This window comes from Trachemys scripta, chromosome 17 (assembly GCF_013100865.1).
Source record: "Trachemys scripta elegans isolate TJP31775 chromosome 17, CAS_Tse_1.0, whole genome shotgun sequence".
Lineage (NCBI taxonomy): Eukaryota > Metazoa > Chordata > Testudines > Emydidae > Trachemys > Trachemys scripta.
The window spans coordinates 12,756,720-12,772,006 of NC_048314.1; the positions used below are offsets into that span (position 1 = coordinate 12,756,720).

At 43.6% G+C, this 15,287-nt stretch overlaps 1 protein-coding gene across 4 annotated transcripts in view; it reads right to left on the reverse strand.

The window, feature by feature from the left end:
- SLC25A25 (solute carrier family 25 member 25) overlaps positions 1–15,287 on the reverse strand; it is a 35,023-nt gene that overhangs the window by 18,738 nt on the left and 998 nt on the right. Inside the window, exon 1 of one of the 4 annotated variants that reach the window (XM_034752100.1) lies at positions 1,067–1,810. The exons of 2 other annotated variants lie outside the window; for them this stretch is intronic. In XM_034752100.1, the coding sequence (XP_034607991.1) occupies positions 1,067–1,291 (225 nt within the window). In that variant the 5' untranslated portion in view covers positions 1,292–1,810. Of the gene's footprint in view, positions 1–1,066; positions 1,811–15,287 lie in introns of those variants that run through there. One more of the 4 variants, XM_034752096.1, reaches the window with a different exon arrangement.

Here is a 15,287-nt window from a genome sequence, read left to right on the forward strand (position 1 = left end):
ACCTATCATTATCCCTGCTGGTGGCCAACCATCTGTCTCAACAATCTTCCCTTCCCCTGCTCCCATCACTTGGAGAGGTTGTACCTGCCTGCCCCCCTTTTCCCCAGTCCCAGTCACTCCCTTTACATATGGTTTGTTACAATCACAGCCTGACTGATCTTCGCTCCCAACCTCCACATTAACTTCTACAACAGGGAGCATTTGCCGCCTCTTTAAATAGCTAAATAATCAAATTAAGAGAAGTAAAATTGTACCCAGCCTATATGGTCACATGATCCCAGGCTACTGTACATTAACATACTGCTTAACCTCCTTTGTCTAGCTGCCCCAGATACAAGGAATCTCCTTTTGTTCTCTAGCTATTGTACTTCCCCCCCCCCACGCCCATTCTCCCCCTCCTCAGAAGTTTCAATCTTCATTCCAGTCCCAGTGTCCTTCCCTATCCTCTCCTCAGAAACTATTCTTCATTGCCAAGGTGTAAATCCTCCTGCCTCTGACAGACTCCAGCACTGTGCGCCATTTAGCTAATGCTGTCTGGCTCTTGTGTGCTCTAATACCCTGGTTTCTCTTGCATCTCCTGAGGCATCACCCCACCTATCCAAGTTACTAGACTATTTCTTAACCAGTCCCCAGTGCAGGCGTGGAAGTAAATGAACCTCACTATTAGCCCATATTATTGTTCCTTGCCTTCTCAGACTAAGCCTCCGCTTTCAGTTGCCAGGGAACCTTGGGGCTCCAATATTTCATCTTGCTCCCAAAGCAGTTTCCCTGGAGAGGTCAGTCCTCAAAATATTTTGTGATTAGGGCGGGGGGGGGGGGAGGGAGGGAAAGAGGGAACTACTGGCAGCTCACTTACTTACACTTCTAGCAAGCCCACACCCAGGATAACTCTACCTCCCTGCCAGCCTCCCCACCCCCCCGCCGCCCCAATCATCCCTCCCTTCAGGGAACTCCATTTTCACACTCCCTCATCTCCCCCAACAGAGTACCCTTTGTTCCAGTAGGCCAGGCATGTGCAACCCAAAGCAAGCCAGCCCCTATTCAGGAACCTCGGAAGCTCTGTTACCTTTGGAAAATGCTCTGCAGGTCCAACCACCAGTAAGATAGTTGGTCTCCTTTCAGTGGGATCAGCCCCTCTGTCCTGTGGCTTCCCCAACAGGTTTGGCCCCTGGTCCCCTGGGTCTGGAATTGGGGTCGTCTCTCTGGCCCCATTCTCTTTTCCTTCTGCAGGACCTTGGCATATGGCCCTGGTAAAGAGGCTGGACAGAAAACGCCAGAGGGTCTGCAGCATGGCTACTCCAGTGAAAGTCCCAGGCAAGGAAACCCTGCAATCAGTGGCTGCCTGCTGCCAAGGATGTGACTGCAGTACCAAGCCCTCCAAACTAGGAATCCGTTCCGCACAGCAGCCAGAAAGAGATTCAAGCCAGCAACTGCAGAGGTCCAGTTGCTTTACAGACTATTCCTGCAGCGGATTCCTGCCTTTTGAAATTGCTGCTACTGCTGTCGTGCCTGGCCTGAGAAGCAGCTCACTGTACAACAGCCTCAGAGCTGGTGGCAACAGACAAAGCTCCAGTGCTCTGGCATGGAGAACCCGAGACACTGAGCTTTAGAGGAAGTCTGGACAGAGAAGCCAAGATGCTGAGCTTAATATGAAAGCTAAAATGGACCCTTTCACTCTGGGAAGCTGCTCAAAGCTACCAATTAATCTAGGCTCTCCCTGGCTCATCTAATGCACATCAAGTGAGCCGAAACCCCGAGTATCCAGCCTGCATTCTCACTGCAGCAGTGCCCAGCCAATCACCTCTCCCGACACTAACATGTTCATTATTCAAACCAGCAATCTTAGCCCAATAGAAGTGTGCGCAACCAGACGATTTCTTTGCCTGCAGCCAGACAGTCCTGCAGAGAAGCACTGACTGCAGCCCGCAGAATGAGGCTGGATTAGCCAAGTACCAGCAGGGTTGGAGAGGACTATATTCAAAAACAATACGCCGGCTCTGGGCATCTAAACCACAACCCTGACATGGCTACTTTATCATACAGAAACCTGAAAGAGGATAGGAATCACACATACCTGCTTATGTCTCAGCAGTTGCAGCTGAATCTATATCCTTTGTTAGTAGAGCAGAGGGCTCTTTATAAGCTAGAGGCCTGTGGTCCTTAGCCACAACTGAATTGACCTGTAAAGCAGCGGTTCTCAACCAGGGGTACGGGTACCCCTGGAGGTCGTCAGAGGTCTTTCGGGGGGGTACATCAACTCATTTAGATATTGGCCTAGTTTTACAACAGGCTACATAAAAAGCACTAGCGAAGTCCGTACAAACTAAAATTTCATATAGACAATGATTTGTTTCTATTGCTCTGCATTTTATACACTGAAATGTAAAGTACAATATTTATATTCCAAACACGGTGAAAGTGAGAAAGTAAGCAATAGTTCAGTAAGAGTCTGCTGTGACACGTTTATTTTTATGACTAATTTTGTAAGTTTTTAAGTGAGGTAAAACTTGGTGCACAAGACAAATCAGACTCTTGAAAGGAGTACAGGAAAGGCTGAGAGCCACTGCTCTCAAGGAAGGGAGGGGCAGGCAGCTAGTCTAGAATAGTCTCATCCGTAGTACACTAGCTGCTTGGTGTTGCCTTACTCTTCTGACAGGTGGTTTTAACTAAGACACAATGACACTTACAAAGCCTTCATGGTTCCTTCTCTTTCCATAGGCTCTAACGTGCAGTGGTTAAAGTGCAGCCCGCTAGTCAAATTCAGCCAGAGTTCTGTGATGCGGCCTCTAGATGGTCCTATGAGAGGATGCATGATCTAGTGTGAGGATAGTCTATTTTTTTGTTTGTTTGGTCAAGGTCCAGACTCCAGAGAAAACAAAACACCAATAATGATTATAATAAGTAAAATAAAAAGGTTTCAGGGTCCATTCAAAAGCATCTGGTGGTCTGGATTTGGCCCATGGTCCACCTATTTACTACCACTGGTCTAGTGGATACAGCAGGGGATTAGAAACCAGAAATCTCTCTTCCCAGTCTGAACTGTAAAAAGGTTGATATCTTCAGATGAAAGCCACTACAGAAGTATTAATATGGGAATGTGAATCAGAGATTATAGGTTCCAGCATGCTATGCTCCACCTTGATTTAAGTGGCCTGGCTGTATTAAAGAGGAGTTGTTGGCTCTTTATTTAATGCAAATTAAAGTGTTATCCTCTGGATCCTGGAAAATTGCTAGCATAGCCAAAGATAATGCTGGACAAAGGAAGAATGGACTTAGAGAGAATATTTTCCCTCCCAGAAACCTCCTAGGGAGGAGGGAAAGTTACTTATTGTATGTAGTTGATTTTCCATCGTGGTGATCTATCTTCAGCGTTTTCACTTATTAGGACTACAGAGACGACAGTCATTTACAGCCCAGGAAGTTATACAATTCTGCAGATGTTGTGTGTGAAACTAGCAGCAAAAGTTTGCAAAGCAGTTATAAGCTGTAAGAAATGGCAAGCTATTTTGCAGATGAGCTTGTAAGGATGTGCATGTATCTATGTATTTATTAACATTACAAGTCCACTTAATCACTTATGTAATAATTCAAGTCATGAACGATCATGCAGCAAAGTGGGAGAAAAGCTCAAGTCTGAAGCTGGTCTTCAAGTGTGCAGAACACTTCACATTACAAGGATATCTGCCAAGTTTCAAGTGCAATGTACAGGCCTTTTGACTCTACACCATCCCCTTGCTAAGTGACTATTTTTTTTACTGGTTCTGCGTTATAGGAGACACAGAGAGAGGTTAGGAAGTAAAAAGGAAGTGATACAAAGTATGAATTTGCAGGGAAAACTACACTTACCTACCACAGTCAAAGCATGGCACAAGAAAATTGTGGTTTGGATTTTACTCTACTCAGAACAGAGTACAAGAAAAAAGTGGAAGCAGGAAGAACACTTTTTTTGTAATGTCTTGACTAAGCAGTCTTGTTGTAGCCATGACACTCTCAGGATATTAGAGAAACAAGGTGGGTAATGTAACATCTTTTACAGCGCTCTTCCTCACAGCTGGGAAAGGTACCCAATAACTGTTCCAACAGACAAGTTAAAAGAAAGTAGGAAGATACAGCCATTTAAAACATTAGCATTGTACTGCCATAAAAGTTAGACCATTCTTTAGGCCTCGGACATTGTAAGAATCTGAGCTGCAGGTTTCCTGGTTTCTCTGACAGAGTAATACTGCAATGACTATAAACAAATTGAAAGAATCATTCCATGCCAGACCCGTTTTAAATTCCTTAAATTTTCCTTTTAGGTCAAAGTTCCTCACTCTCTCTCAGCCCAAGCAATGAACTATTTGTTTTTTTTTTTTGGTGGACAAACCTGGCTGGAGTAACTGAGTAACAGCTCTTGCAAACCAACCTTCCTGTTAGTGTCTAAGCCTGCAAGAGAAGATGTGTGGACAGTGGGCTTCTAATTCAGATTTGCTGTTCAGTAAGGCCCATTCATACAGACAACTAAAGTTACACACCAGTATTTCCATAGTTTCTCTGCTGAAGATTAACCTGAAGTTAAGCTGTAAAATTCTTGGCAGGGACTGTATCTTCCTTTGTTAGTGCAGAGCTGGGCACACTGATGGTCTTGTGCAAGGGATGACATTATTGCTGCGGGGTAGAAATCTAGCCAAACCCCTTTGGGTTTCATCCTTCTAGTAAATCAGGCCTTGTCAGAATTCTTTCACTGCACTAATCTAGCAACTGCTGTATGCATAGGTAGATTTTCTAATCCGTATTTAACAGAAGCAAGTTTTGTTCATATCAAGTGAAGAACACCTCATATTAGGGTTACAAAAATAAAGCCAGTTAAGGGCAGGATGTTTAGAGGGGGGTTCAGTTAGCACCAAGATATTTGCCTATAGCACTGGGGACTCCCACAAAAACACCATTCTACCCAAGGCACCAAAAAGTGACAGACTCTATAATCTACTCAGATATGCAACAAATATTGACACCAACCTGATGTGTGCATCTCAGAGGAGAACTAAGAGCCATATACTGAACTTGACCATGACAGTTTATATTGAATACCAGGATAGCCAGAGGTCCATGTTTACTCATTAGCTATACCTATGCCCAAACTGAAGTCCAGGCTGGTGGTCCCCTGATAGTTGGCTAGTCACATGTTGGCACTCCTTGTTTCCAGCTGCTTCTACAGGTCTCCAGTCCTCATGGAGAAGAGCAGCTGGAGGGGCCTCTTTAAGCATCTGGAAATGAAAAGCAACCAACCTAGCTGCCTCTATTAGGGGTCGCTGCTACAGGAGCAGCCTCGGGAACCAGAGCCACTAGTGGGACTGGAATGGCCAGGGCAGAAGGTAACAAGGCAGCCAGGCACTCTGCTCAGGGGACAAAAAGAAGTACAGACAGGAGGGAAGATGAAAGGAAGAGCAGGGTTAGGTTATTTTGAAGTTATGACACTAAAGTTAAAAATACAATAGTTTCCTCAATATTACTTTGCCATGGGAGCGATCACTGTAGTTGCCACTGGGATGTTCTGCAACAAGGAAGTGGTGAGGGTGGAGAAAGAGAGGGGACTTGTAAGCTGTTTATTAAGATCGGGCCCACACTATGAAAGTTTGAAACCCTTTGACCTATTGTTTCCCATGCGGATGGGTGCCAGATGAATCACCTTCCCTTTCCACCCACACACCCGTAGAGTTCAATTCAGTCCCAGAGAACTTGCCTTTTCACGTGGTTTTTTAAACATCTCCCTAACTGAGGAAGTTCTCACTGAAACACACTGTGAACTCATTGACACAGCTAGCTAACATCGCAAGAACGTGCGGGGGGGCAAAAAGGGAGCTGCAGAGGCGCTGATTGGATTGCTTGTAATGGCATCTTTCATCCTTTTCCAGTCACCAGGAGCTAGAAGCCACAGTAGCTTCCATCTCTAGTTTCCCCAAGTGACCCTGCAGGAATGAACAGTGACTCATCTTGTTTCAAAGCTGCAGTGGAAACACCCAGCTGAGGACAAGCACTGGCTGCAGATAAGCAATCCCGTGATACTGCATTAGCCCTGTGTGTCTCAGCGTAGGAGAAGTTATACTATTTGTCATCATCAACCTTTTAGAACTGAAATTGTTGGAAAACTTAACAGGATTGAGTATGTGAACTTTTCACACTCCAGAGACAGAGCTGAAATACAGCCTGCAGTGCTTCTTGCATCAGGCAGTCAAAACCAGACAGTCTGGCCATTACTTCTTGGGCAATTAAACTGGATGGTGCAAAAAACACTTTCTAACAGTCAGCTGTAGTAATGCACCAAATAAATGTTACACTGGTCCCCTTGCTAGATACCTGTAAAGAAAGGTACTCTATGGTATAAATCCTTTTTACAATTTCAAATGAAGCATTCCAGGTGATTAATAATTGCAAATCATCAACTGGGAGTCTGTGCCAAACCCAAGGGTATGAGGAATGCAGATGAGGGGGGTTGGTACATAGAGCCCATCAGGGTCACTGAACAGTGAGTACTCAGTAAGGTCATACAGATCACGTGAGGAGTAATGAGGGTGGATAGGAGACAGGGCAGACTAAACAACGCAAGATTAAAAAGCGGTTCTCTCTCCTGCTCCAGTAACAAATAATTTACAACCCCAGACAATTCCCAGTTACAAACTGTAGTGGGTTAAACCCCAGGAACATAGCTATCAAATTATTTTCACCCTCTAGTCCTGAGCCCGAAGCTTATTCCCACACAGCTCCTGAGGTGCAATAATGCACAGGTCCTGATCTTCCTCAAATCTGCAGCATTTAGGGAAATGTATTTAGCCCAATGTAGATACCAAAGGATCCTGCCATCCCATGTGTCTCATAATCTAACAGATTAGAGCTCCTACTGCAGAATCCTTTTCTGAAACCCACTATAGCTGTCAGAAGCAGTCATGTGACTAGCTTTAGCCCATGGATAACTTCTCCATCATTTACACTCCACGCTGATGTGGGGGCAGATTACAGTTCCCTTAGCTACTTCTGAGCTTCAGTGTGGGGGGGGAAGCTACACTTCCCAAACTTCCAGCTGTGTTCATGCCAGTGGACATCAGCTGTAGTGAGACTGTACTATCAGTGAATGGTGACATCAGTAAAATATTATCCCGCAACATGTGAGGCTGACCCTGGATGATAGAATATACTAAATAGGCTGTATGGATCTCCAACTCTCACCATTTTGTGAAACTTACTCTGAATAAGAGCTCAAATCCTTACTGAAATGGTTTTAGAGCTATTTCAACCACTTAGGAGTCTGTCTTACTTTTAGGCAGGTTCTTAACTTTTTTTTATTTTCATTTATTTTTCCTAATTGGAAGAGTACCAATGGCTGGCCCTGTATATTGGGCTCTTGCCTACTTCTATTTCTGATGAGTGTTTTGTTTCCTACCACCACTCCCTGTATCAGTCCTCACTTGCAGCCAGGACTAGAAGAGGCAGTTTCCCAAAAGCAGACATTGGGGCTCGTTTGCCCAGTTCTCCTCACCAATTATTCATTACTCCATGGAGTAGGTCCTAAAAAAAAACCAACAATGCCCATGTGGCATGGTCAATGCCCTTGGCTACAGAATAAGGCCACATGTGTTTTTGATTCTGTAACTGCTTGTGATCTATATAGTTTCCTTTTGTAGGTTGTACCTGCAACAAGTCTCTGCAAGTTGGTTGAGCTGCTCTGCAGTTTCCCCATTTGGCTGAGAAGCCAGAACATGCATTATCCAGCAGGAATAGAACCTCTCAGTAACAAGCAGAATACAGCTCTGGAAACGACATTCCCTCATTGCGTGCTATTTACATTTTTAAAAAAAAAGCATGTAAGAGGCATTGCTACTTCTGCATCACACAAAGCTCAAGCCTGACCTAATACAGAGGCTACTTCCAGCTGAAGACACCTGATAAGCATCAACCTTCTCCAATTTGCTGGAAGTGCAGACTACAGAGCAATCTATTTAATTGAAAGAATGTTCCAGGATCACATGTCCAAATATGACAGGACATCTGACCCTCCTGATATCCCAGCATAAGACACCAGGTATTGCATGTGTTGCCAAGTGCTCTGCTTATTTAACTAGGCAAGAAGGGGTGGGGAATTGTTATATATGCATTTAAAAGTTCTCCCCTGGCTACTCTCAGCAACAATGCGTAGCTTGCCAAATGCTGCAGCATTTTATACCTCTAGCAACGAAGATGAACCTCTGGGTGGCCAGCACTGAGCTCAAGAAGTGCAGCTCAAGATTTTCATCAATATTAAGTGAGCCCTAAGTATTGAAGACCCCCATTAAATCCCAGCTGAATTTCTCATTGGCTCTGTGTGTCAGGGCAGAGTGACCAACGCAGACAGTGAACATGCCAAGCAGTTCCCCAGATACAGGCACTCTCACAGTCCAACCCTCTAGCACAGCTCCTGTCTTGCATGGCTACTGGCCAAATCTTTTAATAGAATGACCCCGTAACTGCAAGATTTGCCTGTCCCAAGGCCAATCAGCACATTCCTCATCTGCAAGGAGGTTTTGCTGTGGCGGTGAGGAACTCTTTGGATTGATTATGAAGTGTTCATTTTGGTCCTAAACTGAGGAACACGGTATGAGTTTTGTATTCCATCTTCTACTCCTCACAAGGCTTCCGAATACCATTTACAGCTAGAACAACTCTGGCCCACCCACCTACAGAACTGGTGCCATGATGTCCTGGTACATGAGAAAAAAGCTGAGATTTCATCAAGCGCCCACCAACAGGAGAAGAGATACTTCACTCCCTAGAGAGCTTCTAATGTATTCCTATTTGCTTACCAGCTCAAGGAAGGTTATACTCAAAGATGCTAAGCTAGGCCTGAGAACAATTTCACGAACATGCAAAACTGCTCTAAGAATGGATACAGAACATCCACAATACTCCCCCAGGACAGTTAGTGAACTGTTGGCAAATACCTCAAAGCAAGCAAAGGACTATAGTCCACCATTTAAAAAGGAAACAATTTGTAATTTGTTGGAATTCATTCATATTGCAAAACCCTTAGTCAAATTAACGTTGAATCAATAGGTCACACTGCCTCAAAACTCTGTAAGTTACTCCTATGGAAATTCTGCACCCCTGCGTAAGGCAGAATTTGCACATAATTAAACAAACTAGAAGCTGGGCTCAGGGAGAGGGGGTGTGGGTGAGAGACTGGAGGGGCAAAGTTACCCACCCCCCGATGTGCCCAGCTGGCACATGTACCACACCAAGACTGAGGCGCCCAACGAAAGCATAACAGCGAAACACAAACTGGGTTCTCGTAGGGGGTTCTTTAACTCTCTAACAATAGAGACAACAAAAAAGCTCCCCTTCCCCCCCCCCCCCCGAGTAAAGACATACTTGCTGACAGGTATTTTGAAATAAATTGCTAAAATAATTGAAACTGGTGTGATTGTATTGTGTTATTTTGATCAATAAAATATGCAGAATTTTAAAAATACTGTGTGCAGAATTTTTAATTTTTTGCCACAGCATTCTCCCAGGAATAGTAAGTGCCACAGAAGGATTCATAACATGTATAGTAAAATACAGTTTATCAAACATACACAGGATTTTAGAGACAGTGTAGCCTGGATTAAAGAACACCTATTGATATCATCCAGTGCTTAATGCTTTCAGCTTAAACAGTGGAAGGACTGAACGGAACTTTGTCATTCACTGGGCCCACCAAATTTATGATTAAAGGTATCTTCAGCCGAGAGCAGATTTTGTTTATTTGTGTAGGGTTTTTTGCTTTGTTTTATTACTTGGAACAAAATACAATTTTTCCTGCTTTCTTTACCTCTAAGTTACTTACAATATACTCATGTTTTCTATGGTATAAATACAAACTGTAGCCCAAAACATTTTGCAAAGTTAAACAATTACAGAGATAAAGCTCAAAAGGGGAGAGAAATTTAAAAGTTAGTAACAAGGGAGAATGTTTTCAGCCAAGATCTGAAAGGAGAGGGAATATCGATTAGACAGAAAATTCAACACAACTACTCCAGATGGTAGAATCTACAGTCAAGAACGCAAATGATAAAGACTAACACAGACGGGAGTAGAGACAGACAAGTTATTTGAGGACATTTGAGAAAAAGTCCATGGTGAATTATAAAACAAAGACAATTTTAAACTGGAGCATGAAGCAAGCTGCAACCAGTGGAGTTTGTGGCTGGAGCAATTCAGTCACACTTCTTTGTACACATGAGAAGGTGAGCAGCAGAACTCACATGCTTGAATTGGGAGAGCTGGTACTTGACGAGATCAGAGAAGAGAGTTGCCATAGTCAAGGAAAGAGGAGATGAAAACAGATGAAGATTTCAACACAGGTGGAACTGAAGCAGTGTCACAGAGGGCACATGCCGCTGAGGTGATGACGGGCAGATTTGCGGATATAGATGTGGGAGGAGAAAAAAAGTTCAGGCTCAAGGATGACATCATAGTTACAGAGATCAGAGGCAAACAGATGGTCATGGCTGAGAAGAGAAGGAGCCGTGCTTGACTCAGTTTCTTAAATATTCGTTAGTCCAAGTGAAGAGGTTTTCCACCATCGCAGAAGAGACTACTGCAGACCAAGCTGATTTACTACTTCAGACTCTGCATGTAAGTGGCTGGCCAACAAATTCCACCAGTTCACTGGTTCAACTGGCTTTAATTTCAGCACCTTTGGAAGGATACTCCAGCCCTGCAATTGATTATGATTGTTAGGAGAAATTAATGTTAGCAGTGTGAATGCATGAGCAATAAAAACATGCATTTTTAATAGAGTATTTATTAAATTATGTGGAGCTTAACCCTGGTGCAATGGCCAAAATACTACCCAGGCAAGTCAAACTAGTTTCCCATCTGAGCACTCTATAGTTGAATTGGAGAAGTTACTTTTCACTTACTCTCCTATAAAGCTTTTGTAGTGTTGCTCAGACAATTGACTGCCTCTTTACTCCAGAGGTAGCTGCAATCAAGTGATGGAGGAGTGGTCCCTGCACAGTTAACTCTGAGATCCTTCATGAGTGCGAATGTGTATATATGTATATACACACACACTCTAGATCTAGTTGCGGAGTTCATGTAAGTACAGTATATGGTTTGTCTTGTACCAACCAATGAGAATGAACTATTATTTAGAAAATTAAAACATAACTGAAGCCAGTATTTTTGATCATCCTACACTGTTAGTGATACTGTCATTCATAGTGGTTTGGTGATATATAGGCTGAATAGTTTTAAAGTAATCATAGGGATAATACCACATTATTTACATAGCAACTTTTATCTAGAAAGATGCCAAAGTAATGCAACTCCCCCACACACACTGAAATGTGGCCACCTCTGAAAGAGAAAGCAGCAGTTATTCTGTACCAAAAATACTATGCAGCAACAATAATTTCTGCACCTGAAACTTTTCATCAAAAGAAAACTGAGGTAGTTGGAGTATTGCCCAAGAACCTACACTGATTTAATGCTTGCAGCTCACACTCAGCACAAGATCAGGGTTGTTACTACAAGAATCTAGCTCATTTATTAAAGCAAGTGGGTTTTTAAACTCACTAACATTACAGACACATCGGTCTGATCCACAATTAAGGTTGAAGCTAGCCTTCCTTCATAAGATTAATTCCCTCCTCCTGCCCCACAAAAACTGAAGTGGTACTCCAATCCTACAACTTATTACAGATGGTAGAAAAGAAGAATGCTAGGTGCCTAAGGGCTTGTCTACACTTACAGGGGATCTGTGGCGATCGATGCATCGGCAGTCGATTTAACAGGTCTAGTGAAGACCCACTAAATCGACCACAGATTGCTCTCCCGTCGACTCCTGCACTCCACCCGAACGAGAAGCACAAGGGGAATGGACGGGAGAATGTCTCCCGTCAACATAGCGTAGTGTGGACTCCACGGTAGGTAGATCCAAGTATGTCGACTTGAGCTACGTTATTCAAGTAGCTGAAGTTGCATAACTTAGATCACTCTCCCCCCGTAGTGTAGACAAGGCCTGAAACACAAAGTTTTGCTGAACCACAGCTAACCCACCTGAAGTTTCACACATGTGAATTTGTGCTCAAGTAGAATTTTCTTGAGCAGTTCGAAACATCAGGCAATGGGTCTGGAGACATGGGGATTCCAATACTTTCCCTTAACATAACTCCAAATTAGTTCTCCCTGGCTAATACTGGCGCCTCTGGCTAGTTTTAAGAATGAGAAAAGGAGGGGGACTAGTTAATAAATTATCTGGGAAACAGGAAACATTTCTCTCAGAAGCTTGTCCAATTTTTCATGAAAATTATATTTTGATGGAAATATTCCAACCAGACCTACTGAAGCGTTATTTTCACATACTCAAAACTTTGCAACATTTTAAGCTCTGCATCCTAACTAATGCATTTATTAAGAAGCACATATTGGCTGCATTATGAAATGTGCAACACCCTAGCATAGGCTTTATAAACTCAATGTCCAAAAGCCCCAGCTTTGGTGAGGAAGAGACTTGGCTACTCTCCTTAGTGGGGAAAAAGTGAGTAGGGATAACCATGGCAATGACAGAAGAAGAGGAAGAGAGAGAAAGTGAGCCCAGTGAAGGGACAGTGTTAACAGAGGAAAGAAACTTCACTGAAGAATAGGCTGGATAAAGTGGGTTCATGTTTCCCAATTAGAAGCATATATTCCTGCCCCTGTGAGTATTTCCTCACTGGGCTTCCTGCAATATGGTGGTTTTCATCTCACGTGAGATGCATACATACACACCTTAGAAAATGTGAAGCCAGATAGAACGACACTGCCAGGGAAGAAAAGGGCCTGCATGCTGAACTGCCCAGGCATGTAGATGTGAGCACAGAATGTTCTGTTGCTTGAACCAACACAATTCTCCCAGAGAGTAAGAAGCTCAGTGTCCATGAAGAACAGCTCGTCAGGCATTTTATGAGGGCACATGCAGATGGTTTATAGCTTAATGTTAAGCTTAGATTTCAGAACCTAAACACTTCTCGGTGCAGAAAATCACTGATTAGAGACAGAATCCCATAGATTTAGTCACAAACAAAATACCTGCACAACTTGTAAGTCATCATAGGATCTGTGGAGCTGGCAAGATCTTCACGTAACTGAATAATTATTTTCCTTTACTTCAAAAAAGTATAATTCTCAGGCAAAAAGTTATGGTTGAAGAAAATATCACTTCAGAAAAAAACCGTGTGAGAATACTGTTTTCATACACAAACATTAGAAAGTCTAACTAGAGAGGAACAAAAGGATGAAAAAGTCACCCAAACAATCTCCATAACATTACCCTGAGCACAGCAAGAGTTTGAGGATCATGAGGACTTTAAGAACATTTTATAAGAGACTCCAAAAGTTAAATAGATTTTACTAGACTACTTCTTTCACTCTTTCAGAGATTATGCACTGCCCAATCATATTTATAGACTACTAATTCAAGAAGCCTCTGCACTGATCCACAAAGGTAAATGCTTCCATCTACAATCAGATACAGCTACAGTACCTACAGGTCCAGACCCTGTAAGCCTAGTATCCTCAGTTATGGGTTTTACATGAATAAGAGATGGTGGCATGACAGTGAAATATCACAGTATCAGAGACTCATGTAAAAGTCAACGTGCTGTAATACATATCTGATACATGCCACATGTTAGCTATACAAATACACCAGCTTTGCCAAATGTAATATGCCCTCCGCCATAAGCTGCAAAATCCTTAAAGTTATTACAAAAACTGATTTAATGCTTTGGAAACTATTAGTTTGTAAAATGTTTACATTAAAGTATAGAGTTTACATCAGGAAGGCTAATGGCAATAAGGGAACAGAATTAAGGCTGTTTAGATGACCCGATAGCCATACTTTCCAATATCTTCATTATTGTTTCCTAAGTGGATCCTCCTTGACTGAATTTCTGAATACTTAAATTGAGAGAGAAAAAAAATCTTTTCCTGAAGTGATGTTTTCAACCTTAATTTCTGTTCAGTTTACAAATATTCAGATCCACAGACAGTAAGAAATAGATTCCTGTAGTTTCAGTGTCAAGAGTAAGTGGGGCTGCCTTTAGGAAAGCAGAAAACCGCCTTAGCAAAGTAGTGCAGGTGCGTCTCCGCACATATGCACAATCCTGCATTCCATAAAGGCCAACCCTAAGAGGCAGGAGCACAACTGGATAATATTGCTTAAGTGTTGCCATGCAACTGTGGGGCTTCTCTCCCAAGACTAACCTTGCAGCGAGGTTCCACTCCCCAAAACCAAAGCTGCTTGGAGAGGCACATTTATGGAACAGCAACCTCCACAATGGGATCTGCATATACTGCTCCCGAGTAACAATGTATCTAGAGCATCCACCAGATGCCACAGCTGTGCCCACATGGGGTAGGCAGACATTGAATGGCAGCTGCAGGGTAGATACACAGGTAAACCAGTTATTTTAACAAAATACTTTCAGTCAGGATTACAGCCAGACACTTCCCCATTTGTCTAAGAATGTAAAATCTCAAGTCAGACCAGGATGTACTCTCCATGGGGAAAGGGGCCCCTTAGAAAGGAAAGGGACTGAGCAGAAAAAAAGCATTAACACCACCCTTCTGTATGCACCTCTCACTATCTTATGTGCCAAAGAGCCTCCCACAGGACCCCAAATCCTACTCGTCTCTAGGGCCTGCATCCATCAGTCCCTATAGTCCCCCTCAAATACACACATGGACTGTTTTCAGTTAGACTCCCAAATGTCTCCCTCTGCAGTCGGCAAACCAGCCTAGGCTGTGCCTCAGAATGCAACTTCTCCACAAAGACTTTGCATTCTTTAGGTGTGGTGCTGCCCTCTCCGTCTTGGCCACCCACCCAGAGCTCCCCTTCAGTGTGGTGTCAACCCCCTTACAGTCTACTTCCTCCACTTACACACTCAGAAGAGCTCCCCCCCCTCCCTCAGTGTGATGCACTCCATACCACCCCCTTCCCCAGCCATGCACCTGGAGGCACATCCCCCTCAAACCTCCCCCTTTAGCATGATGCAATCCCCCCCCTAATCACTCAACTGGAGGCATGCACCACCTCAAGGTGATGCAATCCCCCCCTTCCCCAATCACCCAGGGGCACGCTCCCCCCGCACTCCCAGCATGATGCAATCATCCCTTTTCCTCGGTCACTCACCTGAGAGCATGCTCTCACCAGACCTCCCGCCTCAGCGTGATGCAATCATCAGTCCCCCGTTCCCCCGTCACTCACTAGACCTTCCCCCCTCAGCATGATGCAATCCCCCTGCCCTTCC